The 21,010-nt window shown below is 36.6% G+C and overlaps 1 protein-coding gene across 1 annotated transcript; it reads right to left on the bottom strand.

The window, feature by feature from the left end:
* Positions 1-893: 893 nt before the first annotated feature.
* Positions 894-12,809, bottom strand: LOC144969316 (uncharacterized). Its single transcript, XM_078908424.1, has 4 exons — positions 12,766-12,809; positions 11,585-11,705; positions 10,181-10,214; positions 894-3,817 (listed from the first exon to the last, which is right to left on the bottom strand). The coding sequence occupies exons 1-4, from the start codon at positions 12,807-12,809 to the stop codon at positions 3,240-3,242; spliced, it is 777 nt and encodes a 258-aa protein (XP_078764550.1). The 3' UTR covers positions 894-3,239.
* Positions 12,810-21,010: the final 8,201 nt, after the last annotated feature.

The raw sequence follows: 21,010 nt of genomic DNA, 5'->3' as shown, positions 1-21,010 counted from the left end.
AAGCGCCGTGAAACCATTAAAAACAACAAACATAAACATGACCTTATCCAATTCACTATGGCTGACAATTTTGTTTTCTAATGGGCCTCTTGCTCATATTATTGTCTTATATAATACAGTATACAAAACGAACTCAGGGCAGTTGTCCTTCAAACCCATTAGGCCCATGGAGCTAACGTTTATCCTGGTTTCTATAGTGTGAAATGGACAAAAGCAATTGCTTGCTACCCTTTAGATAGGTTGCCAGTGTATCGCAAAGGTACTTTCCACTCAAATAGACCCAGCTACCCAATCACTGCTGGGCGGCCAGGGACGTCAGAAAACAATCTTGATTACAACTGGGATAATCTCAGTCCCTTAGCTTGTGAAGCGATTGCCCCACCCCCCCCCCCCACCACCACCACCACCAAAGTGACAGGAATTGAACCGACAGCTTTGATTTCGGCAAGCCTTATGAGACAGACATCTTATCCATCCACATGAATAATGACGCATATATCAAGTGCGAGAAATGAAAATGGAAAAGTTTAGAAGCCTGTACCTAAAACTAGAGGTGCCTAAGTGAGCCAATAAAATGGAGAGAAGGATAAAGCGAGTAAATGTGACTCATATATAAGGGAACAACAAAAACAAACAATGTTTCGGCCCTTGGCCTCGTCAGGAGACAAAAAAACAAAACACAAATATGTAAGATTACAAAATATCACACAAAATTTCAGAAACATTTATTGAGAAATATTTATTTGACAATTGTATTAGACACGCTTCAAATATCCTATATCGAAGTTTTTTAACGTAATTTTCACATTTTGATAAAACCTGTCTGTCCCCCGTTTTGCTTTATGACGGTAGCGGTGCGAAGACTTTTTTTATGACGGTAGCGGTGCGTAGACTTTTTTTTTTTATGACGGAGCGGTGCGTAGACTTTTTTTAAATGACGGTAGCTGTGCGTAGACTTTTTTTTATGATGGTAGCGATGCGTAGACTTTTTTTATGACCAAAATGACAGGAATTGAACCCACAGCTTTGATTTCGGCAAGCCTTATGAGACTTATGAGACATCTTATCCATTCGACTACGCTATCCACATGAATAATGACGCGTATATCATGTGCGAAAAATGAAAATGGAAATTTTAGAAGCCTGTACCTAAAACTAGAGGTGCCTATATGAGTCAATAAAGTGGAGAGAAAGATAAAGCGAGTAAATGTGACTCATATATAAAGGAACAACACAAAACAATGTTTAGGCCATTGGACTTCGTCAGGAGACAAAAAAAAAAACAAAAACAAAAAAAAAAACACAAATATGTCAGGTTACAAAATATCACATTTTGTCAAATGTGGAAACAATGTAGATGTCACCATGATTGGTATGTAGATAAAGAAGGTTTCATATAAATTGAACACGTATCACACATACGAATACAAGGAGTAGTAGGCAAATTAAGTAGAAAAACCAAAACTAGAGTTGCCTAAATGAGCCAATAAAATGGAGAGAAAGATAAAGCGAATAAATGTGACTCATATATAAGGGAACAACACAAAACAAACACGTGTAACTGCCGACCATAACTTATGCAAGTCTGACATTTCACCATAATCAAACCAATTTATTAAACTTTTTGTACACAAAATTTCAGAAACATTTATTGAGAAATATTTATTTGACAATTGTTTTATTAGACACGCTTTAAATATCCCATATCGAAGTCTTTGACGTAATTCTCAAATTTTGATAAGACCTCTCTGTCCCCCATTTTGCCTTATGACGGTAGCGGTGCGTAGCCTTTTTATATGCCGGTAGCGGTGCGTAACCTTTTTTATGACAGTAGCGGTGCGTAGACTTTTTTATGACGTTAGCGGTGCGTAGCCTTTTTTTATGACGGTAGCGGTGCGTAGCCTTTTTTTATGACAGTAGCGGTGCGTAGACTTTTTTATGACGGTAGCGGTGCTTAGACTTTTTTATGACGGTAGCGGTGCGTATACTTTTTTTTATGACGGTAGTGGTGCGTAACCTTTTTTTATGACGGTAGCGGCGCGAGACTTTTTTATGACGGTAGCGGTGCTGTGAAAAAGTATGACTGTACATTGGCACATGAATGTGCCAAATGTATCAATTCTGCTTAGCGGTGTGCCTTATGAAAAGGATGTGGGAGTTACTTTTGATTCATTTTTTAATTTTGATGTCCATATTGATAATTGTGTAAGCCGTGCAAACAGAATGATGGGAATAATATATAGCACATTTATAAGTCTTGATAAAACCACATTTTTATATTTGTATAAATCGCTCGTTCGACCAATTCTAGAATACGGAAATTGCATCTGGAGCCCATTATATAAAAGACAATCTATTAGTATTGAAAGTGTACTGAGGAGAGCTACCTAAAAGATGTATGCCATACAGTTTTTATCTTTTAAGGAAAGGTTAGAATTTCTTGACTTACCAAGTTTGAAATATTGAAGAATACGTGGGGATTTAATTCAGGTTTATAGATTGGTACATGGTCTGGATAGGATAGAATTTTCAGATTTTTTTTCGCATTTTAATGTACTTTTACTAGAGGGGACAGGTTGAAGATTTTTGTCACTAGATGCAAACCAAACATAAGACAAAACTGGTTCGGTATTCGTATTGTCAAGAAATGGAACAATTTTATTTTTGAAACAAAGAATGCAAAATCTATGGATTATTTCAAGATGTTAGTAGACAGGGAATTATATGATGAGAGATTTATATATGACGAATAATACTAAACTTGTTTGCTCTGCTGTTGACATGGCTTTCAATCTTGTATGTAAATATTATGAATTGTTACCTTATTATGATTATATTCTATATGTATGGATGCATGAGTGTGTGTGTGTGTGTGTGTGTGTGCGTGCGTGTGTGTGTGCTTTGAATGGCACGGCTAAAGATATATTTTTGTCCATCATACATACATGCGTACATTTAAGTTGATAAACTATCTTTACCACGTGCTTAATTATTGTAATCTTTCAATCAATAGGTTTCTAGAATTACAATTAATATTAAGGGCATTCAGGGGATTTTATCCTATTTCGCCCTTTGCCATATGTTATGTTATGTTATAACAAACCAAACAGAAGAAGAAAAGGATTCGTCTTTTCAATTTTTATCTTTAAAAAAATCAATTTCCTGTCGATTTCATTAGAGACCAGCCAACACTAGAAATGTCTGTGTCAACTGGCTTCAAGCGACTCTCCTAAATACATTCACATTTTCTCGTTGCTTTCTCCATTTGCACGGTGGTAGCACACCCCCTTGACAACGACAAGCACATTCTTACGCAGTCCAATTTTAAAGAACTCTCTATTACGGTAGAGAAAAAAAGGAGTTATAGGGCTCTTCTTTCCCTGAACAACATAAAAACCTATCTCCTTATAGTTCATTTCTGTCTCCTTTACGAAGATTTCAACCTCGCATAGAGAAAGTACTTTTTTCGGGGGTTTGTACACGTACAGATATCTACCATAAATGGCTTTTGGCGCACATTCCACGGAATGAGGTCCACCTGCCGGAAAACTTCCAGGAAGATCCACACACAGTTCTCCCTCAACAGTCTCTCCTTCTCCAAAGCGGATAGGGTTGGGATTTTCTTTAGAGATGAAGATAGAGAAATCACTCAGACGTTCACTGCTGTGGAATCTGTTTGTGATGTTGATAGAGCGGATTGGATATGAACACATCAAATCCACAATCCAATACGCGCTAGCAAATGGCCTTGTATGGGTGCAAGACTTGTTCGACATGAAAGGGTCTTTGTTACCATCGACTGCCAGATAAGAATATCCTGAAAATTGATCATAGACAAATAATTAATAAAACAAAAAACGATCCAATGATATGCCCAAGGATCATTTAGAAATTAAGGAGCAGGCACTGGTGTAAGATAAAGAACTGAACAGTGAGTATGAAAGGTGTCAAAGAAAAAGGAAAGAAAAACACAAGGAAAAAAAACATCCCAAAAGTCAGTCGGCCTCGACTGAGGATCAAACCTCAGAACTTCTGATTACCGGTCATCGGTTCTTTATCCAAGGACCATTATCTTTGCAGGGTTTTGTTTTTGTGACGTATTTAATTCATCGTAACTGACATTTCCATATATGCAGGGCTAACATCCGAACCCACTTATGGGCCTAGTTTAAGATTATTGTAATGGACAGTATTTTGTGTCATTTTTTGGGGATCTCCATTACAACAATGAGCTCATAAGGACTTGGGTTATCAGACTTGCAACTAAGTGCACGCTGACTGTATCAAAATGGTATTATACAGTATAAACCTGATGCAGTAAGATCCATTTTGTGAGGATAAAAAACCCGTAAAGATTTAAATAGCGCAATATTTACTATATAATAATCTCTAGCCAACTACAACACAAAACATGGAGGACGAGACATGACGGCTGTTACGCAATATGACATTTTTTCCAATAGAGATTACGCTGTAAACGGTAAGGTACTCGTTTTACACATCAGTATTGTAAAGAATGTGAGTAAATAATCCTTTTGCAAGAACAAAGCGGACGGAGAGATGTCTTCATAAAGGTTTGTTGTTGATGACATCAGGCCGGCGTGACAAAGCGGACGGAGAGATGTCTTCATAAAGGTTTGTTGTTGATGACATCAGGCTTGAGTGACAAAGCGGACGGAGAGATGTCTTCATAAAGGTTTGTTGATGGTGACATCAGGCTGGCGTGACAAAGCGGACGGAGAGATGTCTCCTCAAAGCTTTGTTGTTGTGATCCAGGGTGAAGTCAAAATAAATGTCTGACCCACTCAGTAGTGATTAGGTAGCTAGGTTTGCTGGTGTTAGATTTGGCGGAAAGTACTTTGCAACAGACTCGCGTCCTATCCAATGGGTAGCAAATAAACGCTATCGTATCCGGGATAATCTCCGACTCCATGGGCCCATTGGTTCCAAACGACTACGTTTGATATTTTTTGCTATAAAGTAATGATATAATATGATATGATTCATGTTTCGCCATGTTGCTCCTCACAACAGATTGATACATTGAGGCGTTGAGTCAGATACAAAAATGAACTTTAAAATAAATAATCTGATAGCATTTTCTTGTTGTTTTAATGTTAATTGTATATATAACTTACTGTTTTCATAGGTGGAGGATTGATGGGTTGGTTAGTTCAACGCTACATTTATATATTTCACTTGTTCAGTCCAAGAAAACGGAGCCAATATCAAATATACCACAACATTTATAACGTGACGGTTGAACATTTTACAACTCTGCAGAGAACAAGAAATGAAGTGAGTAGGAATGTTCCAGAAGACAAGAGAGAATAACAATTTCGCGACGGCGATGGAGGCTCGAACCCGCGACCTAACTGGTACAACAACTCCGGGGAGAGCGTGGCTCTACTGTCTGAGCTATTCGCCGCTGGTTATTATCAAGATAAGTTCCTGCTCCACTCACTTTTCTGAAATCTTCAGATAGAAATCTTAACACGTTCAGTCAAAGCTGCCAGGGCCAAGAACACCAGACACAAACTAACAATAGCAGAGATGCCTAAAGTAACGACCATCATAAATGTGACCCATCACCTCGGTGTTGTCATATGTCAGGATTCATTAAAAAGAAAAAGATTATTAAGTTAAAATGGACAGAAATACGAAATGTTTGTATTTCATAGGCAATAAGAATAACATTTTGTTTAATCACGTCACTAACTCACACAAATTTAAACCAACTTTCATATTTTCGTCTATGAATTCAATTTTCAACATTTTGGTCACATGGACACAAAACCGTTTACAGGTGTCGGGCAGGGAGCTCTTACATACCGGACATAGAATCCGCAGTGAAACCTCGTTTTGTCAAGGCTCAAGATTTCTACTTTCTCTTTCTCATCCAATGTTATCAGACATGGCGTGTTTTGATGAGAGTCTGTTAAATTTGATTTTTTTTCCCTTTTTAGAATGATTTTTATGAAATGATTCTTATTTCCACAGCATTCTAACATTTCAGGATTAATTTGTTTGTGATTTCCAACAGGATTTAATATAAAATGGGGAGGAAGTGCTCAGTCGTAAATTGTCGAAGTGGATATCGTCCCACTCGCGATCATAATCCACCATCCGCATCAGATGAAAAGATTTCTGTTTATCGTTTTCCAACTGACGATGAAACAAAAAGGCTTTGGATTTCACGTCTGCCTAATGTATTGAAATTTGAGGATGTGACTGATAACATGGGCGTGTGTTCTTTACATTGGCCGAAAGACACTGAAATGATTCGAACCGTCGGAAGAGCCTTTCGACCTGCTAATCCACCTTCTATTTTCCCTAACGTTCCAAAATCTTGTATCCCTCTACAGGCTGGCAGACATACTTGTCGTACTACAGACAGAGCAACAGCAGAGTCAAGAGCTGTTGTTATTGATGAAATGGCTGAATTTCGTGCAAGAGATTCGCTTGATGGAAAGGATTTTCATGAACGCTTTATTGACATGCTTCTTGACCATCCTGTAGGAGGTGTTGTTGGATTTGAAAAGGCAAGAGGGCTCTACACTTTCTGTAGTATACGTAGAGATGGTCCAATCTGTGATTTTTCTATGTTTTTTTAATATATTATCTTCCTCAGGTTCTCTGGCTTTATCATTTGAATGCTACAAGGGCGTCAGAAAAATAAAGAATTATCCAGACTTTATTTCTAGTGACAAGCAAGTGAAGTGTTGGAGTGGGCTTGATGCATTGATTAAGTATGTCATTTCCAATGATGAAGATGTTCCACAGGTGAAATTTCTACAACGTAATGTTCACATTCTTAATGCCTCTAAAAATAAACGCATTTACTCCACAGAGGACCTTTTTACTGCTTTTAGTTGGTATTCATTGTCTCGTTCTCTATATTCACAGCTTAGGAATTATTTACAATTACCATCCATTTCTACTTTACAGAAAATTACTGCTGTCAGCAAAAATATGAGTGATGCAGCTTTATTTACCTCTATTTTCAGGAGCATCAGTGAGCGCAACCGGGGATGTATATTGATTGTGGATGAAATTTACATCAAAGCCTCTTTGTCGTATCGTGGTGGTGAAGTCTTTGGTTATGCTCATGATTATCCTGACAGAGCAGCTACAACAATGCTTGGTATTATGGTGAAATGTTTTTTTGGTTCAAAATCTTTCCTTGCCAGACTTGTTCCGTGTCATTCATTAACTTCTGAATTTCAATTTCAACAGGTTGCTGAAGTCATTACAACTGTGGAGGAATGTGGAGGAAATGTTGTCGCCATTGTATGTGATAATAATAGAGTAAATCAGTCATTTTTTCAGAAATTTGACAGAGATGATGAGCAAAAGCCTTGGATTGCTAAATCCCCAATCTCAACTAATCACAAACCTCTTTTTTGATTTATGATCCAGTTCACCTGTTAAAGAACATACGTAATAATTGGATTTCAGAAAGAACTGGTACCATTGATTTTTCACCTTTAGATAGTCCTGACCCCACAGACAAGAAGATGGCTAAATGGTCTGATTTGATCGCACTATATGATCATGAAACATCTGAATTTTCATTGCGCATGTCTAAATTAAATAATGTTTGTCTTAGGCCTTCTAACATCGAAAAGCAGAAAGTTTCTCTTGTTCTTGATGTCTTTTCAGAAAAAACAAGTGCAGCCCTCAAGTCTTCATCAGCTTCGACACAGTCATGGAAAGATACGGCTATATTCATTGATAATGTGATATGTTTATGGAAAGTTTTCAATACAAAAGATCCTCTCCGACAGACTCGACTTCGAGATCCTGATATGGCAGTAATCAGGGATGAGGAGCATCACCAGCTGGATATTCTGAACTCATGGGCAGATATCGCATTACGTCTTACTCCACTTTCTAATCCTCGTATGCATTCTCTTACAGCAGATACAGCCAAGGCTCTCTTCTGGACCTGCAAGTGCTTTATTGATTTGGCAAATTTTCTATTGTCCTCAGATAACAGTCTCCATCATGATTATGTCGCTCTTGGTTTTTTTCAACAGGATGATATTGAAAGCCATTTTGGTCACTTACGCAGATCAGCAGGGTGTAACTATTACATTTCAGTAGAGAATGCCTCACATACCAATACCATTGATCGTGCCAAGCTCATGCTGGAGAGCATGACAACAGATGTTGATTACAGTGGAGCACCGCATGCTTGTAATTTATGTGACCTTCCATTTTATGACAATGATATTTGCTTTTAGATTCACTTCCAGACTTTCCTAGTAAACTGTCAACTGATGAGACAATGCCTCTTTTTTATATTGCAGGTTATATTGCATCGAAACACCCGGATCTCCAAGGTAACATGTCATCGTTTCCCACTGAGACTACTTCTTTTACAGCAACGCTTTCTCGTGGTGGTTTGAGCTGTCCTTCAGAAGGACTTTTTCAATTTCTCTTGTGTTTTGGATTTTTCAGACAGACAGTGGAGCTATCATGTAGGCGTAGATATCTTAATTTATTCAAAGAATTTCCTCGTTTTTTCAGATTGGACTGTTCCATACCAGACGCTGCAATTTCAAGACTCGTTAATATTTTGCTAAAGAATTATTGCAGGGAAAATGTGGAGGAAAGAAATGTTGAGCGGAGTGCAAGGAAGATAAGAAAGCTGACCTCAACATAAGACATCATTATCAAGCATCCTTTCTCCCCCCCCCCCCCCCCCCCATGCCCCAATGTTAAATTTTTATGTCCATGAATGTGAATATTAATTCTCGAATTTCAGAGACACCCTCAAATAATTTTCTTCTTATATCCTCAGAATCGCCAATATTACTTACAGGGCCATGTATGTATTTCTATGTATTTATTTATTTAAAAAAAAAAAAAATTAAAAAAATAAATAAAAAAATAAAAAATTTAAAAAAAAAAAAAAAAAAAAAACCTTAATGCGGCCACATTTTGATTGTGACGGTCACAAGCCCGTTAAACGCAGAGTGAGGGACAAATTGTATCATGAAATGGAATCATCTGGATTATTCTTCCAATGGATTAAGATTATGGTGTGTTTCTTATTTGGATAAATATTTCTGAGGATTAATTTGTGGTTGTGATATTCATGGCATGTAAGTAGACACCCTTAGATTTGGATATTTTTCACTTTCTTTTTCTTACTAGACTACTTGTCAAGTTGTATTCCAACAATGTGAATAATAGCATTTCTATCCCTCATTACTATTACTCTTAAGTTAATAGACTTAGATTAAAAGTACATGTCAGTGCTAATGGAGAATATGAACTAACAACTAATAACAATGAAATATGAAATAGATATAGTCTTCTTAGAAATAAGTAGTAATCATGTCATGATAATCATCCTTATTATTATTATTATTATTATTATTATTATTATTATTATTATTATTATTATTATTATTATTATTAATTATTATTATATATAATAATAATAATAATATATAATAATAATAATAATAATATAGTAGATCTTTATTGTCCATAAATATGGCAATGTGTCATAGAACTAGAAATATTCAGATTTTATGGGGTTTCTTCTTGATATTTCGTACTGTTTACAAAATAATAACTATCAATTTGAATTGCCCTTAATTAACCCATCTGTGATTTAAGCAATTATAATCAAGGTTAGCTATCATCAGAGTAATATGTATTTAAACTAGAATCATGAAAAATATAATTTCTCAATAAAAATAGTTGTAGAGAGGCACTTTTAAAAAGCGTTTTAAACGTTTCGTAATTCGTACAGATTCATTGAGGCCCAGTTTTTAGGCCTCCAATAGAATCGATTCTCTTCCGGGCTATGTGACCTACTGTCTGTTCACCTAGGTGTCGGGTAACAATTAATACAATTTCCTTGTGACGAGGCTCGACGCCAATGAAATATTGACGAGAATGTACACCAGTGAAATATTGACGACCTTTCAATTGTTTGGTAAAAATGTTGAGTGACTTCGTGATGTGTTTCATTGATTACCGATGTTCAGACTTTGGTTTGACAAAAAAATAATATAATCAATAGAACCTCTTTGGATCAAGAAAACTACTTCACTTGATTAATAGTAATAGGGACGTTTCAAAAATAAAACTGAAAAAAATGGGCTTTACTTGTCAACTGCAAAATTGATACCAAAACAAAGGAGATTTAAATATTCATTACCTTTTCCTAATTGAATAAACGGGGTACTGGTTACCTGTAACAAAACAAAGGGTTGAATAATAAGATCTGTTTTAAATGCCTCAATGATTTAGCACCAAGGCATGTCACTGAATTTAAAAATGTTTTTTCCATCTAGAATGCGACGGCCTTCACCTGACCAATCAAACAACGAATCAATTTATTTTTTTTATGTTATGGTGGGAGATCGTTTTCAACAACAACAACAACAACATCAACAGCTCCATCATAGCGTTTTAATTATGCATGGACATCGACCAATACTCACAAACGCAGGCCTCGTCCAATATCCACACTTAAAGTTATAGATACCCCCCCCCCCCCCACCCACCACCACCACCTTCGTCAATAACTTCCGTCTCACTGCAGCCACCAACAACAAAAGAAGCGGCGGTGACAAATTTGATTACACATGATAAACAATGCAACATTACCAATAACTACAACGACAACAACAGCAACAACTACAACAAAAACAACAGCAACATACGGTTACTTTTGTAAACAAGCTGAAAGTAGTCCTGACAAACGCGAGATCGTCAAGCGTCGAACCAAAAAAAAACCTTATTAAAAATTTACTAAAGACCAAGAAACCGCCTCAAAGCACTCACCGTACTAAATGCTCAATCAGCCAGAAATAAGAGCTCATTACTAATTGATCTAATCACAGATATAGAGTCTGATATTGCATTATTTCTTGAATCATGGCTGCGGCCCAAAGGACATGACGTCATCATAGCAGATCTAGGACCACCAGGTTATCATCCTACATCAATGTCAAGAAGTGGGAGAAATAGTGGGGATATTTGCGTTGTAGTTAAAGAAAATGTAATTCCAAAATTTAAAGAAATTAAATCGTACAAGACATTCGAATGTTGTGAATGCACAATCCACCTAAAAGAACAGTCCATCAAATTTATTTGTTTATATAGACCTCCACCAAATTCTAAAACTGGATTGAAAATTTCGAAATTAATACCCCAGTTCAAGGATCTACTTGAAAAGAAACTAATATGACAAAACCGATCATTGTCGAAGATTTTAATATGCATTTTGACAATAACCAAGATTCAAAAGTGAAAGAAATAAAGTCGACAATAAATATTCACAACCTCGTTCAACACATTAATTTTCCCACTCACAAATTAGGTCACACTTTAGATTGGATTATTACCGACCAAACTACTTCGCTCTACAACATAACTGTAACAGACAAATGTATCTCCGAACATTTCTGCCATCATTTTCGAGGTAGACGCAGAAAAATCGAAACCAGGAAGAGCAATCGTATCAAGAGAAAGAATAAACGATGAAATTTTCAGCAAAGAACTAATAAATAAAATTCCAAAATTCATGGTCAACAAAGACAAGATCGGTTCTTCCAACAATGAATTGAGAAATCTCCATAACAATCTTGTCCCCATTAAGACGCTCATCGTCACAAGTAGAAAATCTGCTCCATGAATGAACAGCGACATCAAAAAAGCAAAAGCTGAGCGCCGTCGTGCTGAAAGAAAATGGCGAACAGAAATTTCTCAAAATCACAACAAAAACGTAACACATAAGACCGAAGAAGCAACGTCGTCTTATTACAACACTTTGATCAAGGACTATCGCACTTCAAATGTGTTATTCTCCATCACCTCATCATCATTATTATCATCATCATCATCATCATAATCATCATCATCATCATCATCATCATCATCATCATTGTTACAATATCTATATACACACCTACATTGTGCAGATTTTACTTTAACGTTATAGTACCCATTAAGTGTCCGTATTAAAAAAAAGTTGAGATTTTATATCGCGCAATATCCACAAAACGTGCTCAAAGACCTTTACAAAGGGTTCCTAGCTAACATGTGAGGCGAAACATGACGCCTGTTAGGCGATGATATTAGAGATTTTCGAACAGAGACAGCACTGTTAACGGCCAAGCATTTTACACCTGGGAGCTGAGAGAGAAACGTAAGAGAACCTTTTTCCAAGAACTCAATTATGCACCGCCCAAAGCTGGACTGGAACCAGGGTCCTTCCGATCCAAAGGCGAGTGTCCGAACCACTAGGTCACATAGCTGCATGACAGACCTTGTAGTATGAAGTATAGATAGTATGCGCTTGACTGAGAAGCTCATAACATTGCCATCCGGAAGTATAACGGACCAACACACAAAACTGTGTGTATCCATGAAAGTTTATAGTCGGGTTAATACAGTTCAGTGAGCATTACTCATAAACGCGGATGGCAAAAAAAAAAACAATAACAAAGACCTGAGTGACGTCATCTTCGAACTATCTATTGATGCTATGCGTTTATTAAAAAAACAACTAATAACTACGCCAGGCGGATATAACGTGCCAACACACAAAACAATGTGTAACCCTAAACGTTTATTGTCTGATTGATACAATTTAGTGAGAACGAATTACAAAAATGGCTGGCTAAAAGATGTGAGATCAATTCTATGAGTTTTCTGGCCAAAAGGAAGAAAAGGCGTTTTGCGATTACATGAAAGATAAAAAGAGGTTTTAGATGGCTCAGTGGATACAACACTTGCCTCCAAACCAAAGAGAACCCGGTTTCTTGTCTAGGAGTAAACATGAATGCTATTCTCACCCCTCATATCCACCCAATAGTCATTCGGTATCTCGTGGGTCTGTAGGTCTGTTCGATCTGACGGAAAGCACTTTGTGATTGATGGCATTTTATAAATAATAATTAATCCCTTTCGCAAAAGCACCACTAAATCCCGTTTCACACTATAGAAGCCGGGATAAACTCCGGCCTTTGAGCCCAATGGCTCTAAAGGAATCATTTAAAAAAAAAAAAAAATAAAAGTTACCCAGCGACCGCGTCCGTTAGTTTACATTCCAAGATTTTTCTTCAACAAAGAGGACGTACGAAACATTTAGTCGTCAATTTTGTCTTTTAGTAATATATTTATGTTATTATTGTTTGTTTGTTTGTTTTGTCATTGGTTGAAGAAGGGTTTTGAGCCCAAAACGTATCGTGTGTGGTATTTTGTTCTATTTTGAAACTGGTATAATATTCACGTTTGTTTCTTACTTTTTTACATATCATCATCACACACTTCTAGAATGAGACCAAAATAAGATGGGTTATCAGACCTGTAAATAAGTAGACGTCGGCCCCGACATAACACAGGTTTGTGGCCTAAAATTTGTAAAGCGCTTTGAGCATGTTTGGTGGATATTGCCCTATATAAAAGCTCAAGTTCTTTTTTTTTTTTTTTTACACGTAAATCAAAGTCTGAACGACCAGCTAAGGCAACTCCTCAACATGTCAAAAAGTGAAGACGAGGCAGTTATGTGTGGCTATGTGGTCTAGTGGTTTTACACTCGCCTTCGGATCGGAAGCTCCAGGGTTTGAGTTCCGCTCTCAGCAGTGCATAGTTGATTCCTTGGAAAAAATCTCTTTACTCAATTTTTTTTCACCGTGCTCAGGTGTAAAATGAGGACCTGGCCGTTAACAGCGTCGTCTCTGTTGAAAAATATGTACTATCACCGAACCTAAATGTTAAGTGTTGAGAAACAATATTGTAGAAGTTGATCTTAATTATACTTGAAATATTATATAATGTTGTAGAAGTTAAATAATCATAATTATACTTGAAATGTCTTTATATATATATATATATATATATATATATATATATATATATATATATATATATATAATAGATGAAGGAAAATTGAATTTAGTGCTAAAGAAATGAAACATGGGTTATTTTCTGCTTGCTTACACAACAACAGCAACAACAACAACAACAACAACGACGACAAAAAAAAAGAAATAAAAAAGAACAAACAAAACAAAACAAAAACAACAACAAAAAAAACCCCAAAAAACACATCCCCTCCCCAAATAAAAATCCCAAATAACGAATACGAAACCCCCCAACAAAAGCAGAAAAACAAAAAAACAAAACAAAACAAAAAAATCAACGCACAAACAAAACAAAGTATCTAGGTAGTAACCAACAATTTTTTTTAAATAGACAAATTAAAAATTATAGGCAAAAAATTCATTATGCATTTATTTATCATCACAAATTTATTCCATATTTTGTTCAATTTCCATGAACCATTTCAATAGAGTTCAACATTCGTGACGTCAATTCTTTCGTAATGACGCATAGTAACTAGTTCTAAACTATCGGAACAGTGGCGGACGCCATTATCTCCATCACCGCCCTTATGAAATACTTCGACGAACATAAAAGAGTATCCAGAGGAGAAAATCATTATAAAGCTGATCTTGTTTTGACTTTTATACATTTTGATCACATGACATGGGAAAAGTTCTCGCCAGCATGAAGATCAGAATAAAAAGTATCGATTTTCTTTGTTTAGAACCAGTAGCAGTACTGGCTGCTGGTTGGACGTGACGTCAGACTATTTAATCCTATTCAGATTGACAATATACACTGTTGAATGGAACTAATAGTAATAAAGTTAAACTCACTTTCGTCATTACAGAACAACCACCTGTTACAAATTAATTTGATTTCTTTTTATATAAAGTCTCTGACATGAACTGTTCACGGTGATCAGTGCATTTATTATGATGGCTTAGTGATACAAGGCTGCTCGAAGCTGTGGACGGTAAAAAAGTAAAAAAACAAATATGAATATAACAGCTCCCAAAAAGAACAAAATACCAAAAATTGTCGTCTATCTGGAATTTAGTAATGTACTTATGTCTTTATTGTTTTTTGTTGTTGTTGGCTGAAGAAGGGTTTGAGCCCGAAACGTTCCATGTTTGGTATTTTGTTCTTTTTTTGAAGCTGTTATATTCATTTTTGTTTATTACTTTTTATGATGGCGTAGCTGCTTCTGTTGTGCAAGAAGACCTTAATTTGTAATACTGTTTATTTTAATTTGGTATAATGGTTAATTATCACCATTTATTGTTGAATGGGCGTGAATTATCGTGATGAAGTGATGGATTACTTATTATTGTCATATGTATAAATGTATGAATCTGGTCTAGTGTTATATTCAGTTCAAACGCAAAATATTATTAATTTTTTGTTTTGTTTTTTGTTCATTTTCACAATCTTTTCATCAGTTACATCAGAACTAAAAATGGAAGCAAAACTTTTAAAGGCAAATGAAACTTCATGTCTTCTTAATTATGAACATAATTTAATCAGTTTTTAATTTTTAATTATTTTTTTTTTAATTTTTTAATTTAATCAGGACATCAGTTACATCAGAACTAAAAATGGAAGCAAAACTTTTAAAGACAAATGAAACTTCATGTCTTCTTAATTATGAACATAATTTAATTGACAGGGAGTCTGATAAACCGTTCAATCAATATCAAACAACATCAAATGTGGACATAGATAATGTTCAACATGTGGATGACTCGGTTCCTAATGGAAAGAATAATATTGGATGCTCTTTATCGACTGGTGGAGCTGCCGTCTCTCATAGAACGTTTGACGGAGAAAGCGGCTTGGTTAACCCTGAAAATGATTGTAATCAAGTCATGTGTCATTCTGGACAAGAGAAAAATTTGAAAGGAAGATTCAAATTTGGAGATCTCTTTCGTTATAAAAAATATCTCTTACTTAGTTGCATATTCAGTCATTTTTTGTCCGGACTTTCAACATCTTTGCTGGCGCCATTCTTTCCGGAAGTGGCTCAGGAAAAGGGGATGTCGTTTGTATTGATCGGTGTCACATTCAGCCTTTTCCCAGCCCTCAACTTAATAACAGCTCCAATTTTTGGTTTCTACATGGCGAAAGTTGGTCCAAAATTTCTGGTCGTTTCGGGCTTAATTGTTGGAGGCGTTTGTAATGGTCTGTATGGGCTCTTGGATAAATCTCCCCCGTGGACGCCTTTCATTGTGACCAGCTTGGGATGTCGTTTTATAGAAGGGATCGGGTTTTCTGCCTATATGAATGCAGCGTTGACAATTATAGCCAGCGAGTTCCCCGGCCATGTTTCAACATCACTGTCATTCACTATGGCTGCAAGTGAAGTGGGTCTAATGTTAGGCCCAGTTGTTGGAGGGTTTTTGTACGAACTCGGTGGTTATGGTTCTTCCTTCTTCATTGCCGGAGCTGTCATGATTCTAAACGGATTGGTTTTAATCAAGGTTGTACCAGAACTTTCTACATCAACAGTAGAAACGAAAAAAGTGACTAAACGTTCATTTTTGTGCAACGGATTAATGAAAGCCTCCATTTTGAATACGACTACTGCGTATTGTGGCTTCTGTTTCATAGAAGCAACGTTAGCCAGTCATTTAGCTTCTCTGAACCTGTCGACAATGACGATTGGTTTATATTTTACCATAATCCATTGCCTTTTTATCATCACGACCCCGATTTGTGGCTATCTCACGGATGAAAAAGGAGGGCAAGCGTATCTTTATGTGTTTGGACAACTCACATCCAGTTTAGGTTTTTTTCTTTCTCGGACCAGGCGTTATGTTTCCTTTTTTGAAGATAGCCGAGTGGACTGCGGTCATTGGGTTAGTTTTCATCGGGATAAGTTTCCCAAGTTGTCTTACTCCAACAGTTAATTCCGCGTTACTAGGAGTCTCAGAATGTGGCTGGGAGGACAACACAGATACTTATGCTGCTGTGTCAACCATCATTAATATCACCTATAACTTCGGAGCCATTGCGGGGCCTCTGATTATAGGCTCAATGCTGATTCAGCACCAAGGCTACTCATTTGGATACACAGTAATGGGAACGTGTAGCATTGCCGCGTCAGGCTTGTGTGTTTTTATATTTATGTCAAGATATTTTGCCTTTAGAAAATCCGAGAAATAAACTGGAATTCATGGTTCACCGAAAAAATGTAGCCTTTAATAAATTTTTTCCCTGGGTTAAATAATGACTAATTGATTTTAGAAATAAAAGTCTGCTACCAAAAGAAGAAACTTTCTAAGATTACGTTTACATATTTTGCAAGTCTGATACCCCAGTGCAACTATGGGCTTGAATTAACACTGGTGTAATGGACAATATTTTCTGTTGATTGGAAAGTAGTTCTAATACAACCATGGCAAATATTAATTTGGGCGATCGGACCACCTGCAAAATGGGTATACGTCGTTCTAGGAAATTAAAAATATGTTGCAATAAAACAAACAAACAAACAAACAAAGAAAAAGACGAAAAAAAAAAAAATCTGGAGCATTTATATAGGTCAACATCCACTAAATGTGCTCAAAGCGCTTTACAAGGAATCCCTGACCAACGCTCGAAGCAATATTGTAGAAGTTGATCATAATTATACTTGAAATATTTTGTAAATAGCTCCTTTTATCAAAAGTTGAGCAGCATTATATCATGGTTTTTGTTTTTATAATATATATATATTTATATATATATATATATATATATATATATAATATATATATATATATATATATATATATATTGGTATCAATCGTTATCTTTATAACTTGCCGAACATTTGATGATTTACAAGACAAAAAATATCATCTCCCAAAACTTAACTAAACAGTTGTTTCCCTCCCAGCTAGAGTATCCCGCCAGGGCCAGGACAAAATCAAGTAATCTCATCCCAAGATAATGACAGAAAGCTTTTTGGACAACAAATACAGGGGGATAGAAGACACAGTAAGTGCCTCCCTGCCCACTATGGGAGGTCGGGAACCCCACCCAGGATACAGCGGGATAGAAGAGACAGTAAGTACCTCCCTGCCCACTATGGGAGGTCAGGAACCCCACCCAGGATACAGGGGGATAGAAGACACAGTAAGTACCTCCTCTGATGCCTACCTCCCATAGTCCGGCTTCAATTCCCTTTGGTACCCGTCTTCTATAGTCCCAGGTTCATTTCCCTCATATATCCTCTTGACATAGTCCCAGGTTCACTCCCCACTGGTGTACACTTCCCATAACTTTGGTCGGTTTCGTCAGGTTTTAGCGAGATTCGTAAAAAAAAATCACCCGTTTTGTTTTGGTGCGTGATATCCGGCTGGCGGATGTTGTGAAAATTTTTACCTCAGCGCATAGCATCATTACATAATCTTCTTTCCGGTCGTTTCTGGTCATTTACACTCGTTCCCCACTGGTAACCATCTCCTATGTTTCCCAGATTCATTTCCCTCTGATATCTTCCTCCTTAAAATCCCAGGTTCACTCCCAGCTGGTTTACACTTCCCGGACTCCCTGGTTCATTCCCCACTGCTGACAACTTTTCATAACGTTTCCGCTCGTTTTCGCTCGTTTCCACTCATTCCCGGTCATTTCCGGTCGTTTCCGGTATTACGTAGCATCCGTATCATTGAGATATAAAACTTAAGACTGTTTATCATGAACAAAATTGGAAAGTGAACTGAGGTGATGATCCTTTAAGGTTATCATACTCAATGTCTCAATCGTTTCTATGTTACATGTTTGTTATTGAGAATATTGGCTATTAAGCTTAAATGCTGGCCAAATTACTTCGCGGCGTTGGTGTGTGTTGAACCCATGACCTCAAGAAGTCGGGGAGAAAAGGCTCTAATAAGACTAGGGTTAGAAGCGACCTTTCTTGGGGTCGTGGATAGCTCATTCGGTAGAGTCACGATCTCCCCGGCCAGGCGGAGTTGTCGTGCCAGTCAGATCGCGGGTTCAAGCCCTCGTCGCCGCCGCGAAATTTTTATTCTCCCTTCGTCTTCTGATTTCCTACTCACTTCATTTCTTGTTGTAAGTTTATCACTGATGAGCTAAAGATCATGAAAATGTGATTTAAGTACTTTTATTACTGGGTCTTCAAATCAATTTACGTAAACATCGCCGATCTAACAGCTCTGCCTAAAACGACCCAAAACACATTTTTGTTTACTTCATATCGATGGCCCGTTTATCGAACCTCTAAAGTAGCGTTTTTGCCAGTCCGCTGATCAAACCTCAAGATATTCAAACCTCTGATGTCAACTTCAAGATAATCAAACCTCTGATGTCAACTTCAAGATAATCAAACCTCTGATGTCAACTTCAACCGCTGATGTTAGTTAAGACCTTTGATCATCTGGTTTTAATTTCTAGATAGACGGAAAAGTACTGTACTGTCCTCTTTCATGCGATCGAAGTACGTCATGTAAATGATGTAAAGTGGATTTTCGTGGATTAAAAAGAATAATAATTGTGCCTATAATTAAAACCTCAATATTTTGTTTGACATTTTATGGGGTTGTACTGACAATGAACTCTAAGTCTAGCATATTATAATAAAGTATAATCATTTTGATGGTTCATAAATTAAATACCACAGCAGATGAATTAAAATTTCTAAAGCACGTTGCGAGTGGGACCAAAACCCAGTATCTTCCGGTTATGGTTCAGATGCTTTAATAATAATAATAATAATAATAATAATAATAATAATAATAATAATAATAATAATAATAATAATAATAATAATAATAATAATAATAATAATAATAATAATAATAATAATAATAATAATAATAATAATAATAATAATAATAAATAATAATAATAATAATAATAATAATAATAATGGTGAAAACTTATACAGCGCTATAACTCCGAAACACCAGACTCTTAGCACTTAAATTACAAATTACATTGGCTGAAACATACTCATTCACACACACAAGTTCACACACATACACACATACATACACAAAAACACGCACACACAACACACACACACACACACACACACACACACACACACACCACAATACAAACTAGACCTATCTTGCTTCTCATATCATCTAAAATCGAAACAGATATGTTTTAAGCGAACGTTTAAAAATAGACGAAGATTCTTTTTTGCTCTGTGGTAAGGCGTTCCAAACAGCGGGTCCTAATGAGGAGAAAAGGATCTCATTCCAGCATTTGTGCGTATTCGAGGGACAACTAGTTTAGTGGAATCACTGGCCGAACGTAAGGGGCGGGGTTTTGAGTATCTTTTAATTAGTTCTGAAAGGTAGGAAGGGGCAGTACATTCAAGACAACGATTCACTAAAGCACAAGCTTTGAATTTAATCCTGTTCTCAACAGGCAACCAATGCAGGTCATGAAGCAGAGGTCTGGCAGAATCTCACCTACACTTCATAAATACTAGTCTGGCTGAGCTGTTTTGAACAATCTGAACACGCCTCAGATTATATTGCGAAACGCCAAACAACAGAGCATTACAATAATCCAATTTCGTTTGGTCACATCCTCAGATATGAATCGTCTAATGGAAGCAATCTATTTTAGTTGGAAAAAGAGAGATCTAACCAAATCATAAACCTGATGCCCCATCGACAGTCCAGAGGCTAGGAATGTGCCAAGGTTTTTTTCACTTTGTCAACAATTTGAATGGAAGCATCCCGTAGCTTCAAATTTGTTTTACTTTTCCACTTCCTGTTCCCCACATACAGCACCTCCGTCTTATCGTCATTCAGTTTCAATCTGTTCTCATTAATCCATTTCTTAACATTTTGGATACAATTCTTACTAATGGCTGATACTTATTGTAATTTTCTCGTATTGGAGGCGCCGTATAGTTGCGTATCCTCAGCGTATTGATAGTAAGACAGACCGAAACTTCTGATGATTTTAGACAGAGAGTACAGAAGCAAAAGAAAGGGTCCAAGTACTGAATCCTGGGGAACCCCACAATCATGAATGGTTTCCTCAGATCTATATTCATCCACCGTAATAATCTGTTTACGATAAAACAAATATGACCCAAACCAATCAAGCGCGGTACCAGTGCGGTTTTCGTCGAATGATATTGCCTATAAGCCGACTGAAATTTTTCTTCAAGACAATTACATTTTTG

The sequence above is a fragment of the Berghia stephanieae genome, chromosome 3 (genome assembly GCF_034508935.2).
Source record: "Berghia stephanieae isolate SIO BIC M18660-M18661 chromosome 3, UCSD_Bste_1.3, whole genome shotgun sequence".
NCBI classification, from domain to species: Eukaryota; Metazoa; Mollusca; class Gastropoda; order Nudibranchia; family Aeolidiidae; genus Berghia; species Berghia stephanieae.
This window is presented reverse-complemented; position numbering and strand designations above follow the sequence as displayed.

Coding starts and splice junctions, on each gene's coding strand:
- LOC144969316 (XM_078908424.1), bottom strand. CDS start 12,809: ATGTTTACTCCTAGACAAGAAACCGGGTTCTCTTTGGTTTGGAG. Junction 10,215..11,584: donor TGGAGATTTCTCAATTCATT/GTTGGAAGAACC, acceptor GTTTTGTTACAG/GTAACCAGTACCCCGTTTAT. Junction 3,818..10,180: donor GTTTATTCAATTAGGAAAAG/GTAATGAATATT, acceptor ATCAATTTTCAG/GATATTCTTATCTGGCAGTC.